The sequence below is a fragment of the Bufo bufo genome, chromosome 3, assembly GCF_905171765.1.
Source record: "Bufo bufo chromosome 3, aBufBuf1.1, whole genome shotgun sequence".
NCBI classification, from domain to species: domain Eukaryota; kingdom Metazoa; phylum Chordata; class Amphibia; order Anura; family Bufonidae; genus Bufo; species Bufo bufo.
The window spans coordinates 105,112,389-105,139,564 of record NC_053391.1 but is presented as its reverse complement, the minus strand read 5'-3'; the positions used below and the strand labels follow the sequence as shown (position 1 = coordinate 105,139,564).

At 45.7% G+C, this 27,176-nt stretch overlaps 1 protein-coding gene across 1 annotated transcript in view; it reads right to left on the bottom strand.

Annotated features, from left to right (window-relative positions):
* Positions 1–27,176, bottom strand: part of TAOK1 (TAO kinase 1) — a 92,743-nt gene that overhangs the window by 26,792 nt on the left and 38,775 nt on the right. The window contains exons 2-9 of the mRNA XM_040423440.1: positions 25,072–25,163; positions 18,469–18,696; positions 10,405–10,476; positions 8,988–9,089; positions 7,643–7,688; positions 5,161–5,257; positions 2,324–2,437; positions 1,748–1,839 (exon numbers count right to left, since the gene is read on the bottom strand). Coding sequence (XP_040279374.1) covers positions 1,748–1,839; positions 2,324–2,437; positions 5,161–5,257; positions 7,643–7,688; positions 8,988–9,089; positions 10,405–10,476; positions 18,469–18,600 — 655 coding nt within the window. The 5' untranslated portion in view covers positions 18,601–18,696; positions 25,072–25,163. The remainder of the gene's footprint in view (positions 1–1,747; positions 1,840–2,323; positions 2,438–5,160; positions 5,258–7,642; positions 7,689–8,987; positions 9,090–10,404; positions 10,477–18,468; positions 18,697–25,071; positions 25,164–27,176) is intronic.

Genomic DNA, 27,176 nt, shown 5'->3' with positions numbered 1-27,176 from the left:
CTTGCTCGGAATGGCGGCTTGCCGGCCGCGGGAGCCCACCCCGCCGGCCGGAAAAGTCAGGGACCCGGAATGGCGGCCTAGCAGGCCGCGGAGCCTAGGCTAAGATTTTTGCGGCGCCCGGCCGCACCGGAATACCAATGTTGGCCGGAGGCGAGGCCTTACTCCACAGCCGTCAGGAGCCTCAGGCCTGGAGCAACACTCCGGTAGGAGATGTAGGGGGGGACCCAGAGACCGGGTGCCTGTGCTGATAAAGAAATAAACTATGTTGCCGCTTCTGTAGCTGGCTGTGGAGACAGCCACTGGCTGCATGTCCCAGGCAGGAAGGGGGGGGGGGCAGAAGGAGATTGCCGCTCTGCGGCACCCCAGGGGCCAGCATAGATCCAGCAGGGGACTAGAGGCCCAATATGGGGGTCAGGCACGCAGGAGACCAGGGTGGGGGGGTGGTAGACGTAGGGCTGGAGAAGCCAATCTCTTACCACAGCCGTCTTCACCCTCGGTCCATTCCAGCAGGGTCGCCCCTTCAGCTACTGGCACCGTAGTGGCAGGACGCTGGAAGAGGGACTTGGCGTGCGGGCGACCCTTGGGCTGGCGGGATGCAGGGGAGCTAGGCTGCCCTGGTCCACCTTGCCTTCTGTGGGGGAGGCAGCAGTGCGGGTGACCGGCACTGGCGCAGCTCAACCCCGGGAGAACAGAGAGGTCTAGTGCGTCTCTGTTGTCCCTGATGATCTGGAACAAAAAGAAAATAAAAAAGTAAAAATCTAAAATTTAAACAAGGAGAATACAGCCCTGCAGAGCAGGGAGTGTCTTGCCTCCTTGGACACTAAGCAAAAAACTGGCAGTCTCTCTCTCCAGGCTGAGGGTATAGCTGTGGAGGAGGGGCTTAACAGCTTTCACTTAGTGTCACGCCTCCTATGGAGATGAGCTATACCCAAGGTCTTCTGTGTCCCCCAAGGAAACTGGGCGAGAAATATAGTTTTATGGTTAAAGATTCCGTAAAACGTGTAATTTATACATTTTCTGGTATTTCTGACTTCAGTTGTACAGGGGGGGGGAGGTGTTATCAGTGATTGATAGCATTCTCTATGTGACTGTAAACAGATAGCTGTCAGTCACTGATAGTTGTAGACAGGGAAGGTGTTATGAGTGATTGACAGCATTCTCTGTGTAAGTGTGTATACAGAGATAGCTGTACACAGGGAGGTGTTATCAGTGATTGATAGCATTCTCTATGTGACTGTGTATACCTAGATAGCTGTCAGTCACTGATAGATGTACACAGGGAGGTGTTATCAGTGATTGATAGCATTCTCTGTGTAAGTGTGTATACACAGCTGTGAGTCACTGATAACACCTACGCCATGAACACTGAAATCAGAGATAGCAGAGATTTAACAGTATAAGTTACAGGTTTTATGGTCCAATGTCAGGAACCCTCACCAGTCCAGTGAATGAAGAGGACCTTTCATACTTTTTCCCTCTGCAGGGAAGCCCCGACCACCTGCTGTGCAGGTGAACTGCAGCACCCCTTCCTTTACGTGAAAGAGCTGCCTACAGTTCCCCACATAGCCGGGTGGCAGGAGCACTGCTGTACATGGAAAAGCAGTAAAGGCGTCACAGCACTGAAGCAGAACTGCAGCTCCTTCATACTCAGCAGACATATTATTGTGATGGCATAGCCTAGCAGTTTGTGACATGTTGAACTCCACCCAGTAATTGACATTTTTAGCAGATCCCAATGAAGATTTACCTAATTCGATACAAGTTATCCCAAGAGACCAAACATCCACTTTCCCATCATACTGTCCTTCATCCATGGCTAAGATTACTTCCGGGGCCATCCTAAAACACAAAGAGAAACACCACAAATTTACAGGTCTCTGTTATCACAGAACATCCTAGCACATGTAATCTGCAGACAATTTCTGAAAATGGTGCAGGTAACATGAGATATTTGGCACAAGTCATGACATACCAGACACCTGTACACCAAAAGATGGCACATAACAATACGGAGGTACAATCCTTGCATGTTCTTTTGCAATGAGCCTTTGATGGAGCAAGTCTTCCATTGATATGGGGCACGTCCACTTGCACTACTTTCTAAATGCACATTATTGCATTGATAAATGCATCCAAATGTGCAAAAATATTTCATTCTTTATACTGTACATAAGAGTACAATAATGGGCTATGGCTAACCACGCTCTTACTCCAATATCAGACATTTGAGATTCTAACATTATTGTTGTTTCTATAGCAACACAGTCTTCTCACTGCATTTTAGAACGACAAAGCCGTTACACGAGTTTCATCAATCCCTTACCAATATGGTGTCCCCACAAACGAATTGGCGGGAGAGGCTATTGACGCAGACCCAAAATCGGCAAGTTTCACCTGGCCTGGCTCGGTGAGAAGGATGTTGCCTGCCTTTATATCTCTACGGAAAAAAAAGTTACATGGATGAGAAAATTGTTAATGTGTTCATTAATGAAAATTATTCTGATGTCATGTTTCACCACCAGGTATTTGCAACTATTAACTGGTTCTGTGCAGAGGAATACCCCCACACAATGCCCGAGAGAGGACTAGACTTCCTATAGGTATATTTCCCAATTACGTATGATGCTGTGAGATTTTGGCTGACCCCAGGTTTACTGTAATATACTCACCCACGGTCAGGCAGGAATTCACTGCATCTTAATTATGATGCTGTGAATTAAGGTCAGAGGAGCAGTGTTCAGACCAGGAAAATCACACAGATTGGGTTTCCGGGACTTAACGGAGTTGTGCAGGCCATATACACTCACCTAAAGAATTATTAGGAACACCTGTTCTATTTCTCATTAATGCAATTATCTAGTCAACCAATCACATGGCAGTTGCTTCAATGCATTTAGGGGGGTGGTCCTGGTCAAGACAATCTCCTGAACTCCAAACTGAATGTCAGAATGGGAAAGAAAGGTGATTTAAGCAATTTTGAGCGTGGCATGGTTGTTGGTGCCAGACGGGGCGGTCTGAGTATTTCACAATCTGCTCAGTTACTGGGATTTTCACGCACAGCCATTTCTAGGGTTTACAAAGAATGGTGTGAAAAGGGAAAAACATCCAGTATGCGGCAGTCCTGTGGGCGAAAATGCCTTGTGGATGCTAGAGGTCAGAGGAGAATGGGCCGACTGATTCAAGCTGATAGAAGAGCAACGTTGACTGAAATAACCACTCGTTACAACCGAGGTATGCAGCAAAGCATTTGTGAAGCCCCAACACGCACAACCTTGAGGCGGATGGGCTACAACAGCAGAAGACCCCACCGGGTACCACTCATCTCCACTACAAATAGGAAAAAGAGGCTACAATTTGCACAAGCTAACCAAAATTGGACTGTTGAAGACTGGAAAAATGTTGCCTGGTCTGATGAGTCTCGATTTCTGTTGAGACATTCAAACGGTAGAGTCCGAATTTGGCATAAACAGAATGAGAACATGTATCCATCATGCCTTTTTACCACTGTGCAGGCTGGTGGTGGTGTAATGGTGTGGGGGATGTTTTCTGGGCACACTTTAGGCCCCTTAGTGCCAATTGGGCATCGTTTAAATGCCACGGGCTACCTGAGCATTGTTTCTGACCATGTCCATCCCTTCATGACCACCATGTACCCATCCTCTGATGGCTACTTCCAGCAGGATAATGCATCATGTCACAAAGCTCGAATCATTTCAAATTGGTTTCTTGAACAGGACAATGAGTTCACTGTACTAAAATGGCCCCCACAGTCACCAGATCTCAACCCAATAGAGCATCTTTGGGATGTGGTGGAACGGGAGCTTCGTGTCCTGGATGTGCATCCCTCAAATCTCCATCAACTGCAAGATGCAATCCCATCAATATGGGCCAACATTTCTAAAGAATGCTATCAGCACCTTGTTGAATCAATGCCACGTAGAATTAAGGCAGTTCTGAAGGCAAAAGGGGGTCCAACACTGTATTAGTATGGTGTTCCTAATAATTCTTTAGGTGAGTGTATATTGATGACCTATCCTCAGGATAGGTCATCAATTTCTGAGCGGACAGAGTCAGACACCTGGCACCCCGCCGATCAGCTGTTTGAAGAGAAGGCAGCATTCCATGTGAGCGCCGCTTCCTCTTTCATTACGCTACTCGTCGTCTCAGAAGTGCAGTGTAATGCCAAGTAATTGCGCCATTCACTTGACCTGTAATTACACTATGCTGCCACCCGCACAGGAGATGACATGTAGTGTTATGTCCAGGATGGAGCACCGCTGATCGGCAGGGTTGCCAGCTGTCAGATGCTGCCGATCATATATTGATGATCTATCCCGAGGATAGGTCATCAATAATATGGGCGGCACAACCCCTTTAACATGCTCATGTGAAATTACCCTATATTTGGGGATACTGATGTACATGGTGATTCGATGACATAGATTAACCTGCAAAATGCCACTGGACAAAGGGAGTTTCAGTAGTGTAGCCTCAAGCTTTTAGCCCCTTTAACACACATTAAAGGGCTTTCTTTTTGTAACAGTTATTCTTTAGGGTACTTTCACACTTGCGTTCCGTTGCCAGAACTTCCTGCCGGATCCGGAAATCCGTGAGCAAACGGATACCATTTGTTTCCGGATCCAGATGCGGATCCGTCTAACAAATGCATTGAAATACCAGATCCGGCATTAATACATTTCAGGCCAGTGCTCCGGAATTTTGGCAGGAGAATATACTGCAGCATTTTCTCCGGCCAAATACCGTAAAAGTGACTGAACTGAAGAAATCCTGATGCATAATGAATGGATTGCTTTCCATTCAGAATTGATTGGGATATAACAAGCGCTTTTTTCTGGAATTGAGCCCCTAGGATGGAACTCAATACCGGAAAACTTTAACTCTAGTGTGAAAGTACCCTTACAGGGAACCTGTCAGTAGACCGATGCCACTTACCACAAGCAGCCTAAAATACCAACAGGGTCCCAATTACAAAAGGACTACATAGCCAGGCATGGACTACAGGACATAACTACAACTGAAGTACCAAAAGCACTTCGAATCTAGGGGACGAAACACATTAAAAAAATTTAACTCCTGTAAACTGCAACTGAGGAAATTCTGCCATTGTTCAAATTAAAATGAAATCAATTGTGTACTTACCTATGGATTAAATTATGAGAATGCAAATAAGCTAATCCCTGCAGTGCCCCATGTGTGATTGCTGCAATTTCATTTTCTTGCAATGGCTTTTTGTGTACTGAAATACAAAAAAAACAACAAAAAAACATCCAGAAATTATATAAATTTGTGAAAGTCAATCTTTAGCTACACAAAGATCAAGAGTTTCTATTGAAAATGCACCTTCCTAATGGAAACAGCAGGTGGTCATGGCCCTTCTGTGCAGAAGCTGCAGCTGCGACCAGGCTGGGTGGAAGCTTAAAGGAGTTTTCCTGGTAATACTCAGGATAGGTCATCATTATCAGATGGAGGGGGGGGGGGGGGGGGTCTCACTCCTGCCACAGCCTCTTCCTAGGCCAGTGAAGTCACATTCATTGGTCACATGGCTATTTTCACTTCAGTCCCATTCAAGTAAACGATCCTGGGCTGCAATTTTTGAGCACAGCTGTTATACAACGTATGGTTGTGCTTGAAAAGATGTGAGGAACCCGCAGAGTGCAGCCTCTTCAAACAGCTGATCGGCTGGGGCGGCAGGCGTCTTACCCCGCCAATCAGATTTCGATGACCTTTGCCGAGAATAGGCCATCAACATTTCACTCCTTTAACTAGAATACAACAAGCAATTTTGACCCTGCCTCGCTGATTCGCTTTAAAAAAGGCATTTTGCAAGCTTTATTAAAGGAGTCTGTCACAGAAAAGCCAGTGCTAATAAAGCAAGGAAGCAGAAGAAGACACCACATTATTGTTAGAAGCTCTTTTTGACTCTTTCGGAGCTACTGGCTATGGGTTAGCGTTCAGTACACGGTGTCCAGTAAAAGGCATTTATGCACAAAGACAACCATTTACTGGAGGACACAGCCGTCATGGATGTGTAGTGTAGGTACACCAGGGCAGATTTATTAAGGCTGCTATTTCATACACCAGTGTTTAAAAAAAATCTGTGCAGGTCTCAATAAATTTAGAGCTTGCTGGGGTGACCTAAAGTCAGAAAATTAACTCTAAGGCCTCCTGCACACGACCGTTTTTTCCCCCCGTTTACTGTCCGTTTTTTGCGTTCCGTATACAGAACCATTCATTTCAATGGTTCCGCAAAAAAAACGGAATGTACTCCGTATGCATTCCGTATTTTGGTTTTTCTGTTCCGTTTAAAGATAGAACATGTCCTATTATGGCCTGCAAATCATGTTCCGTGGCTCCATTCAAGTCAATGGATCGCAAAAAAACGGAACACATACGGAAATGCATCCGTATGTCTTCCGTTTCCATTTTTTGCAGAACCATCTATTGAAAATGTTATGCCCAGCCCAATTTTATCTATGTAATTACTGTATATGCCATACGGAAAAACGGAACGGAAAAACGGAACAGAAACAAAAAACGGAACAACGGACCCGTGAAAAACGGACCGCAAAACACTGAAAAAGTCATACGGTCGTGTGCAGGAGGCCTAAGGCTAGGGAACAGCCTGCCAGATCTTTCTGCGTTCTGGCATTGCCAGAAGCTGAATCGTTGCTGTATGACCCCATTAACTATAATGAGGACCAGCGGAGATCAGGCCACAACCTGGCAAATATACAGAGAATCGGATTGACGAAAACTGCTGTGCGGAATGCAGAGAGATCCAGCCAGAACCACCTGACGGATATTAAAGGGGTTATCCAGCGGTTAATATCTGATGTCGAGATGAGACGTAGTATGATGACGAGCAAGCAGCACCGCCGCCCATCAGCTGTAAAACAAGGAGGTGGCCCCTGATGATAGGTCATCAATACAAACTGCTGGACAAACCCTTTAAAGGGAACCTGTCACCGGGATTTTGTGTATAGAGCTGAGGACATGGGTTGCTAGATGGCCGCTAGCACATCCGCAATACCCAGTCCCCATAGCTCTGTGTGCTTTTATGGTGTAAAAAAACCGATTTGATACATATGCAAATGAACCTGAGATCAGTCAGAGCTTGAAAATATGACTCTTCTCTGGTCACACAAGATAGGACTCTTATGTTAATTTGCATAAAAGGCGGGAAGTACAAAAATGCATAATACTTATTGAATTTGGGTGCAAATGAAATTAAAAGTGTAATTTATATGGGGTAACACAATGAACATGTAGAAACGCTCAGTGAGGGTAGCATACTAGAGGTGACAGGATCCCTTTGAGCTCTAGAGTGAAACTAGCCTTAGCCTGTATGCGATTTTTTGTTTTTACAATTGATAAATCTGTCGAAACATTTTGGGCCACATCCCTCCCAGTAAACCACCAGAGCTTTTTCAACTTTTGAAACAGTTACACTTCTTAATGCAATGTGGGACTTTTGGGGTCTCCGTTTCTGCCAAAAACAAACTTGCAAAAAACGTGGTCTATTGTGTATATTTGAAAGCTGCACCTGATCCCAATTGCCTTGCAAAGAAAAAAGTGTAGTACCGCTTGATAGGTGTGTATACGACCCATGAAGAAGTATTACCTTCTAATAAGTCTGATGCAGATCCTAAACAATATTCCATGACCAGCTGGAGAGAGAGAGAAAAAAAGAGAAAAATACACATGAATTGTACTGCACTGAACTGTCCAGGTCAGAAGACAACACAGGAGACATGTCCGCTACATGTACGATAGGAAAATGACTTTTGCACGACAATTGCAGTATGAAGATACTAGGGGAACGGGCTAAAGCCAGTAAGGGAACCCGAGTCAGAAATCTATTGCAATGCACTTCACATGTAAAGGGGCGTCATATTTTGGCAATCGACTATACAGCGAGTCAGAGTCATTTTCCCATTGCAATTATTGTGAGGGGGTTGTACGAGCGATCATTCATTCCCCTCATCATCAGCGACAAGCAAGCGCGTTATATTTTGTCGTTTGATCACTGGGCAACGTACAGGGCCAACCGACCTTAATTATTGCCCAAAGTAAAAGGCCCATAAAGAGGCATTCCCATCTGGCACACTGATGACATACTGCTAGGATATGCCATCAATGTCAGATACCAATCTCTTAGAATGGGACCCCCAAAGTGAACACAGAGCAGCTGCGCATGCGCAGCCGCCCTCCGTTCGCTGCTGTGGGAGTTCTGAAAATAGTTGACCACTGGCTCCCATAGCGGTGAAAGGTGGCCACACTTGTGCGGGTGCGCTCCATCCACCACTATGGGAATAATAAATAAATAACAGTGCCGAGTTATTTTCGGAACTCCCACAGGGGTGAATGGAGGGCGGCTGCACAAGCGCGGCTGCACAAGCGCAGCTGCCCTCTGCTCTGGGACTCCTGGCGATATGTCATCAATATCACAGATGGACCAACCCCGTTAAGCAATGCAGAGAGGTGCAGGAACGGACCTTACAGATCTGCACTTCTAATCACACGTGAGCGACTGTCCTCAAATATCCGCTAAATAGGAATGCAATGACTTTAGCTCCATTCACGAGCAGATAGGAGGTCAGGAATGCACGCACATCTTCTCCACAGCGAGATGAAGGATCGGCACTGACTACAGCTGTGGTTTCTAGCCCTTTTCAACAGACAGTAAACGCCCGCGCTCGACCTGTGTGCCTAACGCTAAGTGACCCATCATCCTCCCATTCTCATTTAATTATGGCCCAGTCTTTAGCACACACAAAAATTAAATTTTTATTCTATAGGTTCCACATCTTTCCCTACATTTCTGTTTTATTTCATGGCATATAACACACAAAATATACGTCCTGTTTCCACAATGGCGCATTTTCTTCTTGTATAAAAGAGTGAATGCTTTCACGAACAAAAACAGAGAAAAGGGCCCGGTCAGACGTGGAAGAAAGGCTCCTTACCCATGCTGTGTGCTCCCTCAGATAGCAGCCTTTATACTCTATACTGTTCGGATGCTGTATCCTTTGAAGGAATTTCACTTCTTTGACGATATCCTGCCATTTCTGTTGAAGGGGGTATATAAAGTGGTACTTTACTTTGGTATAACAAAGCGATAAAAGAAAAAAACGGTGGGTTTTCTTCAATTGCTAAGTAGGTCTACATGAGGACATGTGCGACACATAGGGCACAAGTACACTGCAACACGTGTCGCCGTGTAGACCTAGCCTAAAGGTGAGCGTAGAACAAGACATTACAGACACAAAGTATTCAAATATTCAATCATTTCTTGGAGGCTCCACAATATAGGTCAAGAGGGATACATCTAATCAGATAGAAACCTGGCAGAGCGCTGCTTATTAAATGGGGAATCTTTTTTTAATATCGCTATGCATCCTAATGAAAATGGAAGCAATAAATGTCAAATCATTTTATTTCTACAGCTCCTGTGCACACCCAGCATCTCCATGGTGACAGCAAATATATTCGGTGTAGGGTAATCCTGCAGTCTGGGCGTCTCCTACTTTCTTCCATATGTCCTAATGTACATTTAGGTCTTTTAGGCTACTTTCACAACTGCGTTAGGTGCGGATCCGTCTGGTATCTGCACAGACGGATACGCACCTATAAATGCAAACGCTGGTATCTGTTCAGAACTGATCCGTCTGCATTATTCTCTCCAAAAAAAATCCAAGTCTAAGTGTAAGTCAAACGGATCCGTCCTGACTTACATTGAAAGTCAATGGGGGACGGATCCGTTTACAATTGCACCATATTTGTGTCAATGTCAAAGTCAGGACGGATCCGTTTGGCTCCGCATCGCCAGGCTGCAAGCAGCGTTTTGGTGTCCGCCTTCAGAGTGGAATGGAGACTGAACGGAGACAAACTGATGCATTCTGAACGGATCCTTATCCATTCAGAATGCTTTGGGGCTAAACTGATCCGTTTGGGGCCGCTTGTGAAAGCCCTGAAGCGGATCTCACAGGCGGACCCGGAAACGGCAGTGTGAAAGTAGCCTAAGTCAGAAGTAGATGGCAGTCAGAAGGAAACAGAACTGCAGGATCAGACTACAAAGAGTTTGCTTGTTGTCTGTTACCATGGAGACTGCAGGATCAGACTACAGAGTGTGCTTGTCTGTTACCATGGAGACTGCAGGATCAGACTACAGAGAGTGTGCTTGTTGTCGGTTACCATGGAGACACAGAGCTGCAGGAACAAAACCCTGACGCTTTAGTGACAAAATGCTAATACATTTCTTAACTAAAACCTATGGCAAAGTTGCTTCATTTTTTTATTTCATGTACTCTGAGAATAAAAGATGCTTGAGAAGGTGAACATGGCCTTAAATGACCGCTACTGAGAAGCTGAACTTGCACCTACCTCATTTGACTGCTTCCCATTATAGGACATTTTCTTGATGGCCACCACTTCATTGGTGCGCACATCATGTGCCTAGGACAAAAAACTAAATTAAACAAGGATGTGAAGCAACAAAAGTAGTCAACAATTCCACAAAATACACTCACGTGTAATATGATTAGTAGCCAAGGGTTCACACTGGGTATGGCATAGTCGCCACAGGCCCACGCTGCGCATGGCATAGTCGCCACAGGCCCACGCTGCGCATGGCATAGTCGCCACAGGCCCACGCTGCGCATGGCAGAGTCGCCACAGGCCCACGCTGCGCATGGCATAGTCGCCACAGGCCCACGCTGCGCATGGCATAGTCGCCACAGGCCCACGCTGCGCATGGCATAGTCGCCACAGGCCCACGCTGCGCATGGCATAGTCGCCACAGGCCCACGCTGCGCATGGCATAGTCGCCACAGGCCCACGCTGCGCATGGCATAGTCGCCACAGGCCCACGCTGCGCATGGCATAGTCGCCACAGGCCCACGCTGCGCATGGCATAGTAGCCACAGGCCTACACTGTGTATGGTATAGTAGTCACAGGCCTACACTGTGCATGGTATAGTAGCCACAGGCCTACACTGTGCATGGTATAGTAGCCACAGGCCTACACTGTGCATGGTATAGTAGTCACAGGCCTACACTGTGTATGGCATAGTAGTCACAGGCCTACACTGTGTATGGTATAGTAGCCACAGGCCTACACTGTGCATGGTATAGTAGCCACAGGCCTACACTGTGCATGGTATAGTAGCCACAGGCCTACACTGTGCATGGTATAGTAGCCACAGGCCTACACTGTGTATGGTATAGTAGTCACAGGCCTACACTGTGCATGTTATACAAAAAAGCAGAAGGTAAAGACTTGCGTTTAGCCTGCAGAAAGGTTCTGCGACATCTTATTTTCCAGGTGGAGATAACCATCACCGTCAGAGATGTAAGTGACCCCAATGAGCAGTAATGTGTGGAAACGCAAATGCCCCCCTTCAGCAGCCATTTATTATCGCTATAGAAGAAAACAGTGCAGTCTAACACACTACAGAGCAATGATTGTCAGCACAGAAAACATGGAGAAGATAACCCGTCCTGCATAGACCTGATAAGGTACCTTAAAATTCTAAAATTAATATTAATCTTTACGGGCTCTGCAGCCAGGACGAGTTAAGGAAATGCTACTAAAAGCAGCTGTCAAATGTTTTAGTACCCGAAGGGGCGATTATCTCTCTGAGATTCTTATCAGATGAAACCATAACCAAGATGAAGAAACTGACTTAATGCTAAAAGGTAGAGTCTTCTAAATAAATGAATAAAAATTTATAGACATCCTGTCTGCATTATCTAGTAGTGAATGAAGACAATGCAGATAATTCTCCACTAGAGGGCGCCATATATTAAGCTTTTTAGTGACGAGCACCTATTAAGAAGATGTCTTATATTAGTCTTTAATCACTTTTTATGTTTTGTCCTTTTTAATTAGGTGGTCCCCAGAACAGGCAGGTGAGAATGGATGCTGTACAACCTAAAAAAAAAAAAAACCACAGGCAGAAAACAGTGCCAGGCTGAGAGAATAGCATTTTACTGTAGACCATTGCTGCCCATAAAGCTCCCGAACAAGAGATCTTTAAAAAAAAAACATAATCCACAGGGGTCCAGGAAGCTGCTGCCTGTGGGGTCCTTGCACTGGAGTGCTGCTGTATTTGTGCCTGCAGAAATGAAATGGATGGGCAGGAGAATTGTTTTCACCCAAATAATCAAAACCATACAGCAATAGCCAGCTTGGTGCAATCATGTCAGTGGTGTAGACACAGGGACGCTGAAAGCATCCAAACACCATATATGTTCGCCTCTTGTGCTTTTTATGCATCAGGTAGTCTGAACAAGACCACCGCTGACTACCTGCCCTGCCCCCACCATTTATGATCCAGAAGGGTATATCCGTGTCCATTCCTTTTTTTTTTTGCGGATAGGATGCGGACCCATTCATTTCAATGCTGTCCGCATCAGTATGTCCGTTCCGTGGCCCCGCAAAAAAAAAAAATAGAACATGTCCTGTTCTTGTCCGTTTTAGGCATTGTTACAATGGATCCGCTAAACACATACGGTCGTGTGTATGCAGCCTTACTCGGATTGTGTTGCTTAGGCTGCTTTCACACTATTGCTTTTGTGCAGTTTTGCTTTTTATTATTTTGCTGCAAAAACTCCAGCTCCAGGTATTAGCTGAAGATTTATGGGAAACACGAAACAAAGGACCCCACCCTTTTTCTGCTAGTTGTGTTTTTGTCATTAAAGGGCTCGTGTCACAAATGGTTTTCTACATTTTTCAAACCAGCACTTAGATCTGAATATTTTTGTACTTTCACAGCAGCGTTTTTCTTTTCCGGTGTTGAGTTCCGTCACAGGATCCGGCATTAATTTACAGTGACGTGTATTAGTGCCGGATCTGGCATTAAGTGTTCCGAGCAAAATGGATCTGGCTTTCCAGTCTGCGCATGTGCAGACCTTTAAAAAATGGAAAAAAAAATAATAATAATACCAGATCTGTTTTTCCGGATGACACCAGAGAAATGGATCCGGTATTTCAATGCATTTGTCAGATGGATCCGTCTAACAAATGCCATCAGTTTGCGTCCGGATTGCGTTCCGCCGACGGAACTGTATCTGTATAGCGCCACCTGCTGTTTGTTCTTTCCCCCCTCACTCACACACAAGCTCAGATTACATTTTCAGCTGCCACCAGCCATATATTCTGTTAGAAGCTGTGGAAGTTACTGGGAAAGAGCTGCGGCAGAAAGAACATCTGCCGTCTCTCCTCCTGCGTGCCATAGACATAGCAGCATTGAGCAGGAGACAGCACGCATGCCTTCTCTTCATACAGCTGATTGGCGGGGGTTGCCGGGTGTCGGACCCCTGCCGATCTGATATTGATGATCTATCCTGAGGTTAGGTCCTCAATATTAGGAGTCAGGAGAGGTGACACAACCTTTTTAAAACATTCAGTTTCAATGCACAGGATTTCTTGGGGGGACGTTAAGAAAAATCCTCTTGCGTTACGCGGTGTATTTCGGAGAAATTCTTGTAGCAGCAGTACGCACACAGTGAATAACAGCCACTCCCACCCATGTCATGTTGGACAATTATTCACCCCGAACAAAGCAGCGGAGAATGAGTCACGGCCGTCCAGGCTGCTCCAGTGCGAGGCCAAAACCTCTGATGTGACAAACATTCCACTGGTTTGCAGAACAAGTGCTCTCTGGACGCCCCAATCTCACGGCTCACTTTGGCTTCTTCTACTGGTTGTTTCACAGCTATTTTGAAAAGGGTGTTATTGGAGGAACCCACGCCAAAAACTGAGATCTAGAACATTACATTTCATGGTAGAAACATTCATTTTTAGGAAAGAAGATAACATCATAATGGGTTTTTAACCTCTTTCGTTTTTCGCTCCCTGCCTTCCCAGAGCCATAACTTTTTTATTTTTCCATTCACATAGCCATATAAGAGCTTGTTTTTTTGCAGGACAAGTTGTACTTTCTAACATCACCATTGAATAGTGCGAAGCGGGGGGGGGGGAAATCCAAATGGGGTAGAATTGTAAAAAAAAATAATTCCACCATAGTTTTACGGGTTTCGTTTTAACGGCGTTCCCCATGCAGTATCACACTTGTACAGATTTTCTTGCGTTTTAATAAAAAAATAATAATAATAAATTCTGGTCATCATCGTATTCTGACCACAACTTTTTTTATAGTTATGTTGACTGAGATGTGTGAGGGCTAATTTTTGCGGAAAGATCTGTCGTTTTTGCCAATACCATTTTGGGGTGCATAAGACTTTTTTTTATCACTTTTTATTCAAATTTTGGGGAAAGTAAAGTGATGAAAAAAACAGCGTATCAGCCACAACCCCCCCCCCCCCCCCCCCCCATTACGGCAATATGAATTTTTATATTTTTTGAAAACCATTTTCTACTTTTTGTCCCCAATTAGACCACAACTTGCAATCTGATTGCAAGTTGTATAGAATAATGGAATTTGCCCCATTATTCTATACAGAAATCACTATATTACAGTTCAGTGCTGCCTCCTGCTGGCCTGAACTGTAATATACAAGTAATGAGTCTGGAAGCCTTGAACAGGCTCAGACTAATTAATGCAGTGGAAGGCCTTCTCCGATCTCCGCTGGGGGAAGGCATTCCAGGTTTTAGCCCTCTCAGAGACAGTTGTCACATTTGACCATGACATCTGAGGGGTTAAATATCTCTGGCCGATCATAGACATTAGCTGCGGGCGTCTGCTGTATGAAACAGCAGGCACCCGCTAGCTACGGTGTGCTCTCCGTTCTGGGGCGGTACCATCTGTAAAGACCAGACATCCACAGTACATGTATAGCGGATGTCGGGAAAGGGTTAAATGTACCCTCAAATGTATTAGCCAATCGGTTACATTGTTCATTACATTTTTGAAACTTAGAGAAGGACGTGTCAAGAGAGGGTATAAGTGGGGGTCCAGACCAGTGTTCCCTGTAAGCCTTTGCAGTCAGTGATAGGAGCAGTTAGGTGGGCGATACATCGTAAAATGTGGGCAATCTGTTAATAAAGGTGCATTCCCATGTAGCAACCATGGGGTAAACCTGCCATTGTGTGCGACTGTCATTTAAAGGGGTATTCCCATCTGTGACTTTTCTGTGGATATGCCATAAAAGTCTGACAGACACAGTCAGTGGAGAACATGGCTTCATTTGCTTACTGCAGTGTATGGAGAGGTGGTTCCACGTGGCTCTTTGGATTTATTTCTATGGAAGAATGGGACCTGTGGTGGGAGCTGCATCTATAAGACTCCTGTCGATATGCCATAAAGGTCCCACCCGCAGTCCTATGTAACACCAAAGATACACTGAGTGCAGATAATGTAATAGATGTTACTTACAGTCCTATGTAACACCATAGATAAGACCTCATGCACATGACTGTTTGTTTTACAGTCCGCAATCCGCTGATCCGCAAAATATGGATGCAGTTCGTGTGCGGACCGCTTTTTTTTGCAAACCCATTGACCTCAATGGGTCAGTAGTCCACATTCTGTGGACCAGAAGAGGACATGCTCTATCTTTTGCGGAACAAAAGACAGTATGTCCTGTTCTGGTCCACAGAATGCAGACCGCTAACCCACTGAAGTCAATGGGTCTGCAAAAATAAATGCACACAGCACACAGACTGCATCCATATTTTGCAAATTGCGTACTGTAAAACAGACATGGTCGCATGCGTGCGGCCTAACACAGTGATATCTGAGTACAGATATTGTAGTAGATGTTACCTGCAGTCCTATGTCACACTACAGATAAATTAGTGATATCTGAGTACAGATAATGTAGTAGATGTTACCTGCAGTCCTATGTAACACTAGAGATAACAGTGATATCTGAGTACAGATAATGTAGTAGATGTTACCTGCAGTCCTATGTCACACTACAGATAAATTAGTGATAACTCTGAGTGTAGATAATTTAGACTACATTATCTGTATTCAAGCAGTTATCGCTATGTTATCTATAGTGTTACATAGGACTGCATTACATAGCAGTGTTACCTGCAGTACTAGGTAACTCCCTAGATAACTCCACAATAACTCTCTGAATACAGATAATGTAGTAGAGGGATTTACAACTGAAGTGCGCACCCTGTGAGAGTGGGCTGATAGCAAGTGTACTGAGCTTATCTTTAGTGATGAGCGAACTTCTGTACAAGGTTCGGGTTATCTAAGAATTCCGTTATAAGTGATGATCCATTGTAGCGGAATCCATAGCAGAATTCATAGATATCCCAAACCTTGTACGCTGAACTCGAACAGAAGTTCGCTCAATGCTACTTATCTTGTCTCTCTCGGGTGGTGAAAGTATGATGTACCAATTTGTTTCTCATTTTAGATCTGTCTGGATGTGAGAGTCACCTCTGAAACGTGTTCTTTGGCCTCACGCAGCGAAAAAAGAGAGAGGGTGGCTAGGCAGGTGCTTCTCTCCCCTCGTTCTAGAGATCGGTGGGAGACTCAGCACTCAGGTCCCACCGATCCAAACTTTTGCTACGTCCCTTTAACACAGCAAAAGTTTTTTTGAAAGCAGAGTGACCCTTTAAGCTGTTTAGTCCAACTCTGACATAGCTGGTGATGTTAGTTGTTATTTACCTACCTTTACTAAGTAGTTGAAGATAAAGATAATACTCTGTTGTATGGAAGCAGCTATTTAAAGGAGTTGTCCACAGCATTGGAGGTAAGTGTCCACTTGGTGTGGGTACAACCGTTAACTTTAAACAAAGCAGCGGTCAAGCATACGCACTGCACTTCCAGTCGTACTCCTTTTAGGGTTATAGGGGTTTTCCGGCACTTTAATGCCGATGACTTATACTTAGGCCAGTCCATCAATATCCAATCGACAGGTGTCCGACTGACCGCCAAGCAGCTGTTCAGGAGTTACACAACTCCGTCCAATTCTGCAGTAGACAGAGCTGGTTAGTGCAGGGCGGTACCCACTGAAGTGGATGGGCGCAGCGCATGCAGGAACCGGCCTGGCGCACTACAGAAACAATCAGGGCTACGTATTCCCGATGCTGGCGCTACTGCAAAGCAGAACAGTTAATCATGTCAGACCCCCATGATCAGATATTGATGGTCTATTCCAGGGGTCAGCAACTTTCGGCACTCCAGCTGCTGTGAAACTACAACTCCCAGCATGCAAACATGCTGAACTGTTCTTCTAGCTCCCATAGAAGTGACTGGAGCATTCTGGGAGTTGTAGTTTCTGAACAGCTGGAGTGCCGGAGGTTGCTGATCCCTGGTCTATTCTGAGGATGGGTCACCTTCTGCTTTGAAGTCTCCCCAATTGGTGGCCCCAATCAGAGTAATCTTTGGCCAACTGCTGCTATAGAGCACAGTGGACGAAGGACCTGACAGGACAAATAATAAAGGTATCACGTAATTAACGACATCTCACATATCCCCCTTCCATTTATTCCCCTCATGAGACATAATGGGGCAAATTTACTACTGAAAATGTACCAGCTCTTTGGCGCCAAAGAACTTGCATATATGCTTCACATCACTTTTATCGTTTTGCAGACTTTCCTAAGCTTTCTCCGCCTTGTCCGATGGGGGAAGAGTGGCTTTGTGAGAAATTTGCGCATTTTTGGAGAACAACTACGCCAGCTTATGAAGTGAACTGAGATTTTACCTTTTTTTTTTTTGCAACTTCTTAGATGCACGGATGGATTTTTGGTGCAGGATTTACTAGACTCCAGACTTATAAAAAAGTATATGGGGAAAATGTATTAAGACCCGACACGCTCCCCAGCCCAGCCGGTGTATTGGAATCCTCTCCCAGGACAGGAAACCACTGAGGGATGGGGAGGCCCCTCCTTCAATGTCTGTGGGTATCCTGTCCTGGGCGGAGGACCCTCTCTCCTAGTGCTGTCATAGGACGAGGGGAAAAAGTGGCGTAAATTAAAATAAATTTAACACGGCAGCAGCCATGTCCCCTTTCTGAAAAGTGGCACTTAAAAAGTCGTAAACACAACTTTTTCATGCCACGTTTCTGGTGCAGGGAGATGATAAATCTCCCCCTATGTGTCAGAATATTGAATATGCCTAATATTAAGACTGGGATTCGTATTCTTAGTGCAAAGTACGACACTATTAGTAAATCTGCCGCGCTGTATCTTGGTTGGTACCTGCTAAATACCAAGTTCGGCTCACCTTCTGACTTGGTCTATGTGACTGTATGAGTCTAACAACCCCCTACCCAGCATCCAATAGCCATTTATCATTACAGGCACTGAACGGTCCTAGTTTTCCACCAGGCCACGCGCATGCGGCGAGATGCTTGTAGACACAAAGCTTCGCTGAATACTTCAAAACGGCTGGATGCCTTCAGGATGATACCAAGTAAACATACAGCAACACAATGCAGATACAAGACATTACGAATAATAAAAAGAACGCACCCTTTGGTTTTCGCCCCACCAGGCCTGAGGATAGAAATACTTACAAAATAAACGGCTCCGAAACTCCCATGACCGATTTCTCGGAGGTCAGTAAAAAGCTTTTCTGGGTCATCTCTGAAGAAGAGCTCGGCGATGTCTGGGTCTTTCAGGCTTCCAGCTCGACTGGTTGACGGCATCCTGCTGGAGCAGTCTGCCGTCTGACTATCTGGGGTTGCACTGCTGCCACTGCTCTTGGCTCATCTGTGTGAACGTGGTCTCTTTAGCATGGGGAACTGAAAGGGAAAACGTGTACAAAAGTTATCCCATGCGGCGAGTACATACATTACTATATGCAGTAAGGATGGTCACAGCGTATTTATCGGGAAGCTTCTCCATTTAAAGGGTTATCCCATGATCGATGTAAAGAATTAAGATCAGACATGATACAGCACGTCTCTTTCCAACAAAGCTAGAACCAGCCCTGTACCTCACATGGATCCAGAGATCTCCACATTCACTTCTCTGCTATATAATATTCAGCCTGGCAGCTCCGGGTGTGTCCTTTCTGCTGTAGCCATTTCCCTGTAACTGCCACAGCTTCTAACAGCTTAAGATTTAAACTGCGCGTGTGCGACCACCTCAGTGAGATGGACAAGAAATGAGGGGGGGTTAACAAACAGCAGGTGGCGCTATCCAGATACATTTTATTGAATAGCTCAGTGGAGCATCTCTGTAATATCTCTGTTACCATTCTTTTACTATTTGTCCCATGGATATCTGATGTGGATTCATGTTTATTAGGGGTCCCACCCATGACAACCCTCGTTGCCAGTATATGCTGTATTTATGGCATCCGGACATGATAAAGGGGGTGCCCGCTCAGGGAACGCCATCAGCCAGAAGAGTCTCTTAATTTGGGGGGCTCTGCCTCTATCACATTTGTACAGCCACCATTTAATGCTACTATCCCCTTTCCGGTAAAAATGTACATGAATCAGAAGTTTCAGGTACCGCTGACTGCCAGTGGGCCTATGTCTAGGAAGATGGCTGTCCTCTCATATACTCTTATTACACACAGATACCCAATTCTGCATGGAGATTTAGGAGTTAACGAGAGGTTGCAGAGAGCACAAAAAGATGGTCTCATACTGAAACTGTGTGTTTTGCTGTGATTGCGGCAAAGGGGAAGTTTTTTTTTTTTGCTGAGATTACAGAAAACTGCCCTAAAACCGTACTATGGCTGCAACACATGAATACAGCCACAATGTTTTAGGGACTGTCTCATTACTTGATGTAGGTCACACCGGGGATGGATAGAGTAGAAGAGAAAATTAAACTTTATTCTGACTCATACAGACGCCCTCTACACCATCCCATATGAGCTTCAGGAGAACAGCACAGGTAGTATTCGGGTCTTTACACAGCGAGCTCTGCAGTGTCCTTGGGCATATATGTCAGAAGGAGGGGGGGGGGGAAGTATCCTTAATGTATAACTGCCCAAGGGAGACCAGGAGGACACCCGACAGACCAGGCACCGGCCTGAGGACACCCGACAGACCAGGCACCGGCCTGCCGACACCCGACAGACCAGGCACCGGCCTGCCGACACCCGACAGACCAGGCACCGGCCTGCCGACACCCGACAGACCAGGCACCGGCCTGCCGACACCCGACAGACCAGGCACCGGCCTGCCGACACCCGACAGACCAGGCACCGGCCTGCCGACACCCGACAGACCAGGCACCGGCCTGCCGACACCCGACAGACCAGGCACCGGCCTGCCGACACCCGACAGACCAGGCACCGGCCTGCCGACACCCGACAGACCAGGCACCGGCCTGCCGACACCCGACAGACCAGGCACCGGCCTGCCGACACCCGACAGACCAGGCACCGGCCTGCCGACACCCGACAGACCAGGCACCGGCCTGCCGACACCCGACAGACCAGGCACCGGCCTGCCGACACCCGACAGACCAGGCACCGGCCTGCCGACACCCGACAGACCAGGCACCGGCCTGCCGACACCCGACAGACCAGGCACCGGCCTGCCGACACCCGACAGACCAGGCACCGGCCTGCCGACACCCGACAGACCAGGCACCGGCCTGCCGACACCCGACAGACCAGGCACCGGCCTGCCGACACCCGACAGACCAGGCACCGGCCTGCCGACACCCGACAGACCAGGCACCGGCCTGCCGACACCCGACAGACCAGGCACCGGCCTGCCGACACCCCTTAGGTAGATTCTTTTCAACAAAAACTGAACACAGACATGATGGTGATGAAGACACATTATAAAGACTGTGCATTTAATACATGCTGCTGATGTCATAACCCCTGACAACCAGAGCAGAGAGGAGGATGAGGCAGCTCTTTAGCTCAGTGCTGTGAAGTAACTTGTCCTGCTGTGCGATTAGGACAGGCTTTCTGTGTACTAATAGGGCGGCAGACATTTTATTTCCTCGGATGATTGCTCCCTAGAGAAAATGAGCCATTATAATTTATGAAAGGTAATTAGGAATATATTTATAATAAAGTAATATTTAAGTATTTTCATTTTTTTAGTTCCTGGAGAATCCCTTTAATGAAAGATGAAAGATACTATAGTAGAAAAACAATCACTTCCATGAGAGACCACAATACAGGTCTGCAGACAAAGATTAGTTAAGAGGCAAGTGAGGCAGGAGCAGAAGGGAAGTGGCCATGCTACTGAAGGAATGCTCTTTGGACGAGCGGTGACGGTGATGTCATGCTGTTCCCTCTTTTGAGGAGCAGCAGATTCTTACAAAAAGGACATTGTAAAAAATCCACTGTTGGAATCCCACAATGCATCACACCCTCCATCTGCCGAGTAGACTTCACCCCCTAATGAGGCACATAGTTCTATCCTGCACACGGAGGGGGATTCATGTGTACATGACACTGGCTGACTGCATCTACTGTATAGAGGAGAGATGTTGACTAGGCCGTGGTCATCTGCACATATAGTGAAGTGAAACCTCTAGGTGACCTCTCACAAGCTCAAGACAGAATGGGATGAGATTAGGGGGGGGGGGAAAGTATGGAATTCCACAAAGCTGTGGCTGTATAAGGCCTTGTTCACACCGAGGATCAGATCAGGAAGCCTTTCAATTACACTTTTTTTCTCTCTTGGCCTAACCCCAATTTATCAGAAAAATCTATTTATAGTAATGCTTCATGTACACGATTATTACAGAATGACACCCCCATAATCGAGGGGCTGCATAGTGCTCCCCTCGGTTGAGAAGCACGTGGGGTGCCTACGGATCCCCAGAACTATAGGAACTCATATTTGTAATGCTAGTGTGCTGCCAGAAATGCACCGCTGGTTTTATTATTTTTTGCCTTAGCATCTGAACAATTAAGTAAGTCTTTCTTAAGGACCCATTCACAAGAGGATATTTTTGGTCCTCTTCCAATTCATATTGGATGTGGACCCATTCATTTCAACAGGGCCGCACTCTGATGATGTCATTGCCCCACTTAACTGGGCATGCGCGTTCCTGAGACTGCCAATAAAGTAATTTCATTAGCATGGACAAGAATACGACATGTTCTTTTTTGTTGGATGACTGCGGAACGGACATACAGTAGCGGACTGCGCACAGTGTGTTGTCTGCATTATATTATTTTTTTTAATGAATGGGTCCACAACCAATCCGCAAACAATGCGGATCGGACGCGGACCAAAAACACTGCCGTGTGACTGGGGCCTTATACAGCTTTGGGGTAGCTTGTGACAACTAATGCCGGAACATAGGCACTTGTGGTGGAGAAGACCCCAAGAATCTCCTGGGACCAGGCAAGTATAATGTTTAGCTTTTCTCTAGATGGCTATTCAATAGAATAAAAGCAAAGTCAATATGAAAGGGGTTCTCCCATCTCATTAAATGGATGCGTCAATATATGGCACTTACTAATTGGAATGTGTCAGCAGTAATGCATCCTCGTATCGTTTTTCTTCACTCTCCCACCCCTTATTTCATTGCTTGTCTACGCTTTCACAGTGCGGGTAACACTTTCTGCATCCGTGATGGCCGGGATCACTGGAGCGCATGTAGGGACGCATGCATACCAGCTTCCATCCCAGCCACCTCACACCCGTCTGCGTAGTTTAGTCTGGGAAACTAGCCCTGTGTGATGACTGCATTTCCCAGACCGAGCCCTGCTCCTCTAACCTGAACTCACACCATCCTATTGATTTATGGTGCTGCGAGGTCCTGCCTGAATGCGGATCTTCTGTACTGCACTCACAAAATGCCATGAGCACAGTATATTAGACCCGCAGTCAGGCAGGAACTCGAGGCATTATAAATCAGTACGATACTGAGTTCAGGTTAGAGGAGCAATGCCCGGTCTGGGAAATGCAGTTATCAAACGCTGAAAAACTGGCCTAAGATGTGAACTGAAGGGTTAACCTACAAGTCCCAGATGTTCTTCTTTTTGACCCTTGGAATGCACTATAAATTCTGCGCTACGTTCAGATGCCATAGGGAACAAAAACAAAACCCAGCTATTTTTACCATTTTCCAAACAATTAGACACTCGGAGCATACTGAACGCTGCGATGTCCCAAGGAGAATGTTCACCTCCAAACAAAAGCTTTTCTTAAGTGTGTATTCTGTTCCACAGCAGGGTGTAGAAGGAGGCTTTAATCTGACTCGCATTTTCTGCATTTCAGGAAAGGATCAAAAAACATATTTATTGGGGATAGATTCTTTCGGATGTAGCTATAAGGGATGCAGTCGTCTAGCAAACGGTATTATAATGGCAACGGGTAGGTAGAGGCCATTTTACAAATTGTGCCTTTAGGCTCAGGAGCCTCGAGTTTGGCTAAGTTCACATCAGTTATTTTTTCATTCTTCTGATCCGTCAGAAGTACAGAAAAATAAAGGGAAAAAAACAATCTTGTAAAAAAAACAAAAAAAAAAAAAACAAAAGCGATCCTATGCATCAGTTATTACACATTTGACATCCATTTGAGCCACTTGACTGGATGGAAGATCGCACTTTGAATGCTCGTTCCGGATCATTGCTCTGTGTGAACACGTCAAGCAACCAGCCTATATACACAGGAACCTGCTGCAGACAAAATTATAATTAAACTGTATGTACCAGAGCTAATTCCCATTGTCCTAAATGCCTGGAACCTGAAGCCAATCTTAAACATAACGTTAGCATTAAATACGCTTTGGGCAGGAGTTTTTGACCTGCTGGAGGGGGGTATACGACTTATGGATTCCCGGGACCCCACTGGTTGGGTTATTAGGCTATGTATCCAATTGACTGATAAATGACTGGATACATTTGGCCACAGCTAAAGTGTTATTAGCCTATAAACTGATAGCCAAGTATCGGATCCAGTCGACCCCTCCAGTTATAGGAGAACTGATCAGGCTGTCCAATTCCATGGTTTTAATGGAAAGAGGAATATACATGAAAAGGACATCTCAAGAAATGTGAGAGATGGTGGGATTTGTGGTTGGCTAGCCTTGGATTGTGGATTCCTCTTGTGAATAAGAGCCAGGCCAACTAATGGAGGCAGAAGTGATGCACAGTAATAATCTATGACGATGCCTACAGCCGCTAACTGTGTACACATCCAAGTGAGGAGATTACTAAAGGGGAGATGTGCTGCAGAGGACGGAAGGGAGTGGGGTATTCGGAGGGCTTGTACTGTTCTGCTCTGTCCATGCCTGCATTTTGATTGCGTTGTATAACTAAATAAAAAAAAAATAATAATAATATTGGTTTGATAAAAAAAAAAAAAAAAAACTCCTGCAATCCAGCAGGAGCAGGTATGGTCAGTGACGGCTGAGGACCCTGAGGAGACGTTTATTGCCTTAACTGGCTTTTTCTAGGCTCGGTGAATAGCGTTCAATGAGCACTATTAAGCGAAAAGAGGAAGCGGTAGTGCGGGACCCGACAACCACGTGATCGCCGGTCAGCTGCTGGGTCTTAGAAGATTAAACCTACAGAAATTTCCATTCTGCATGGTAATAATGAAAAACACTTTATTGAACAATCAAGACAGTTTGAAAAGTTTAGAAACAGCAGTGCAGGAAAAATGGCGACATGACTGGAGGGGACCACATGGATCAAATACATATACAGATACCACAACGCAAAAGTGCAAGTAATGGCCGTAATAATGTTAAGAAACTGAGAAGTTACCCATAGGGTTTCTCTGTCCAGGATATTGAGCTCTGCCCTAGATTGTTTGCCAGGGCTGCTGGGAGTGGGACCTACGGCGATCAGCTGGACATAGGCATTTTAAAGATTACTGATAATTTATTACAATTTATTTTCTCATTATACATAATGAAGCAGTCCTATTACCTATTTAAAAGGTTTTCTGAGACTTCTATACTGATGACCTATCCTCTGGACATCCATTGGCCTTCAATACTATACATTTCTACACATGAAATGTCTTTTTTTTTACATTCAAAGGGACCCATTTCTCACTCCCATCAATTTTCTGATATTGGCCTATAGGAGTGCTGGTTGTGTAGCAAAGTCTCACATAGGTCTGAAATCTGATCTGTGGCAACTACTGACATAACCCATGGCCTGAGCAGAAGGATGCCGATAAAGCACTGCCTTGTGAAGAGTAGGTAAGGACAGAAGCTAAACTCACCGACGAGAGGCATCAGCTTTACTGTGACCAATCAAACGGAATCAGGAATAATCCAGGTCAGATTCTTCTTGAAGCCACTTCCCGCAGTTTATCTATATGAAGAAGTATACACACTATTAGGCACACGGTACAAAAATAAAATAATTAACATTGTAAACCGAGGGGTTATGAGATGCGATTCTGTATTCACTATTCTGCTGGTGCAGTCACTGTGTACATAAATTACATTACTTATCCTGTACTGATTTACATCCTGTATTATACTCCAGAGCTGTACTCACCATTCTGCTGGCTGTCAATGTAAAGGGAAGCTTATTGTTGGTCACAAGCATAACTGCTTAACTAAGCAACACAGGATATAGGAAATTTGTCCGCTCCAACACAGCCCCCAAACTACAGTAAGTGACTGAGTCTGGTTATGTCCTTTTTATCTTCATACTCGGGGCGACACTGTGCTTCCACAAACCTTCTCAAGTCCTCTCCATTATGTGCGTGAGCTCAGGAGTCCTCCCAATACATTTTACTGCTGGTTTGTGGGAGCACAGGACATGGCTGCGACAAATGTCACCGTGTAGCCGAGCCCTAAAGCCGATTATTGGGAACAACTCATTTCCGACAATCTGCCTGTGTAAATGTGCCGCTGAACACCTGATGAACGAACTAAAGAAAAGCTGGTTCATCGAGTGATCCTATGGCTCGTGCAGGCACCACCGATCATAGTTTCTGGACAGCAGATTGTGGGGTCTAAACAGCGATCTCCATGATTCTGTAATAGCAAACCCTCGTCCTCATACTGTGAAGGAGATCACTGCATGTAAATCCGCAGTCTCCTTCACTAAACAAGCAGCTGACTGTTGTGAAGGAACACTTTCTTCCCGACCATCGGCTGCAGAATTGTCCCATCTTAATCCACCTTAAGGTACATGGAGAAATGTCTGTTGCACTTTTTCTAAGGCCCCTTTCATACGAGCGGCTTTTCAGCACGGGTCCGATGCGTGACGTGAACACCTAACACCCACTCTGAACCCTGACCCATTCATTTCCATCGGTCTGTGTACACATTAGTTCTGCGTTGCATGAGAGTCGCAGCAAGTTCTATATTCTGCTTTGTTCACGCAGCTCTGGCCTTATAGAAGTGAATGGAGCTTCAGTGAAAAACGCATTGCTTCCGGATGTGACCTGGATGCAGGATTTGCGTTCAGGGTTTTAGTTTTTCCACGCGGGTGCACTCAGTTTTGATGCGTTTTTCACACGTGTGGAAAAAACCGTAAGGTTTATAAACAACTCCTAGCAACCTTCAGTGAAAAACGCATTGCACTCGGATTACATCCAGGTGGTCACATCCGGACAATGCGTTTTTCACTGAAGCCCCATTCACTTCTATTGGGCCAGGGCGTGTGAAAAACGCATGCTGCGACTCACGCAACGTAGAACTGATACGTGAAAAACGCTCATGTACACAGAGCCATTGAATGGGTCAGGAATTAGTGCGGGTGCTATGCGTTCACGTCATGCATCTGTGCGAAAAACTCGCTTGTGTGTAAGGGGCCTAGGAGTTCTTTTTCAACTGTATACTCCGAACCCAGGAAGCTGCGTTATGGTTAAAACAAAAAAAAAAACAACACAAACACAAATTTTGGTGCATGTGGGCACATATTAAAACACATCCCCTTTCCCATGCAGCTACCCCCCCTTGCCTTGCATGGCACAATGGCACAGATTTTCTAATCCGAAAGATGGTGTAAGCATTGACCGGCTGCCTAGACCTGCACCAGATCTATCACAAGGGCTCGGGACGGATGAGGAGACTTTTCTCTGACTCCATACTTAGGCCCTGCCTCTTTTCAGTAAAGCTCCTCCTGTTGCTAAGCCCCACCCCCATCAAGTATATTGGGAGGGGGGTGTAGGGGGGTGTACAAACCCTGGATGCACTACTTTTTACATCGATTTTTGGAAGCCGTCTTACATTTAGAACCACCGCCAGTTTAGGACTTGATTAAGCCCGGCATCTCAAATGGCGGTCTTAATAAATGTGCCCCACATTGTAAATGTGGTGCACAGCGTGTACATCAGCATTTCCGAGCACATCTTGATTAGTAAATCTC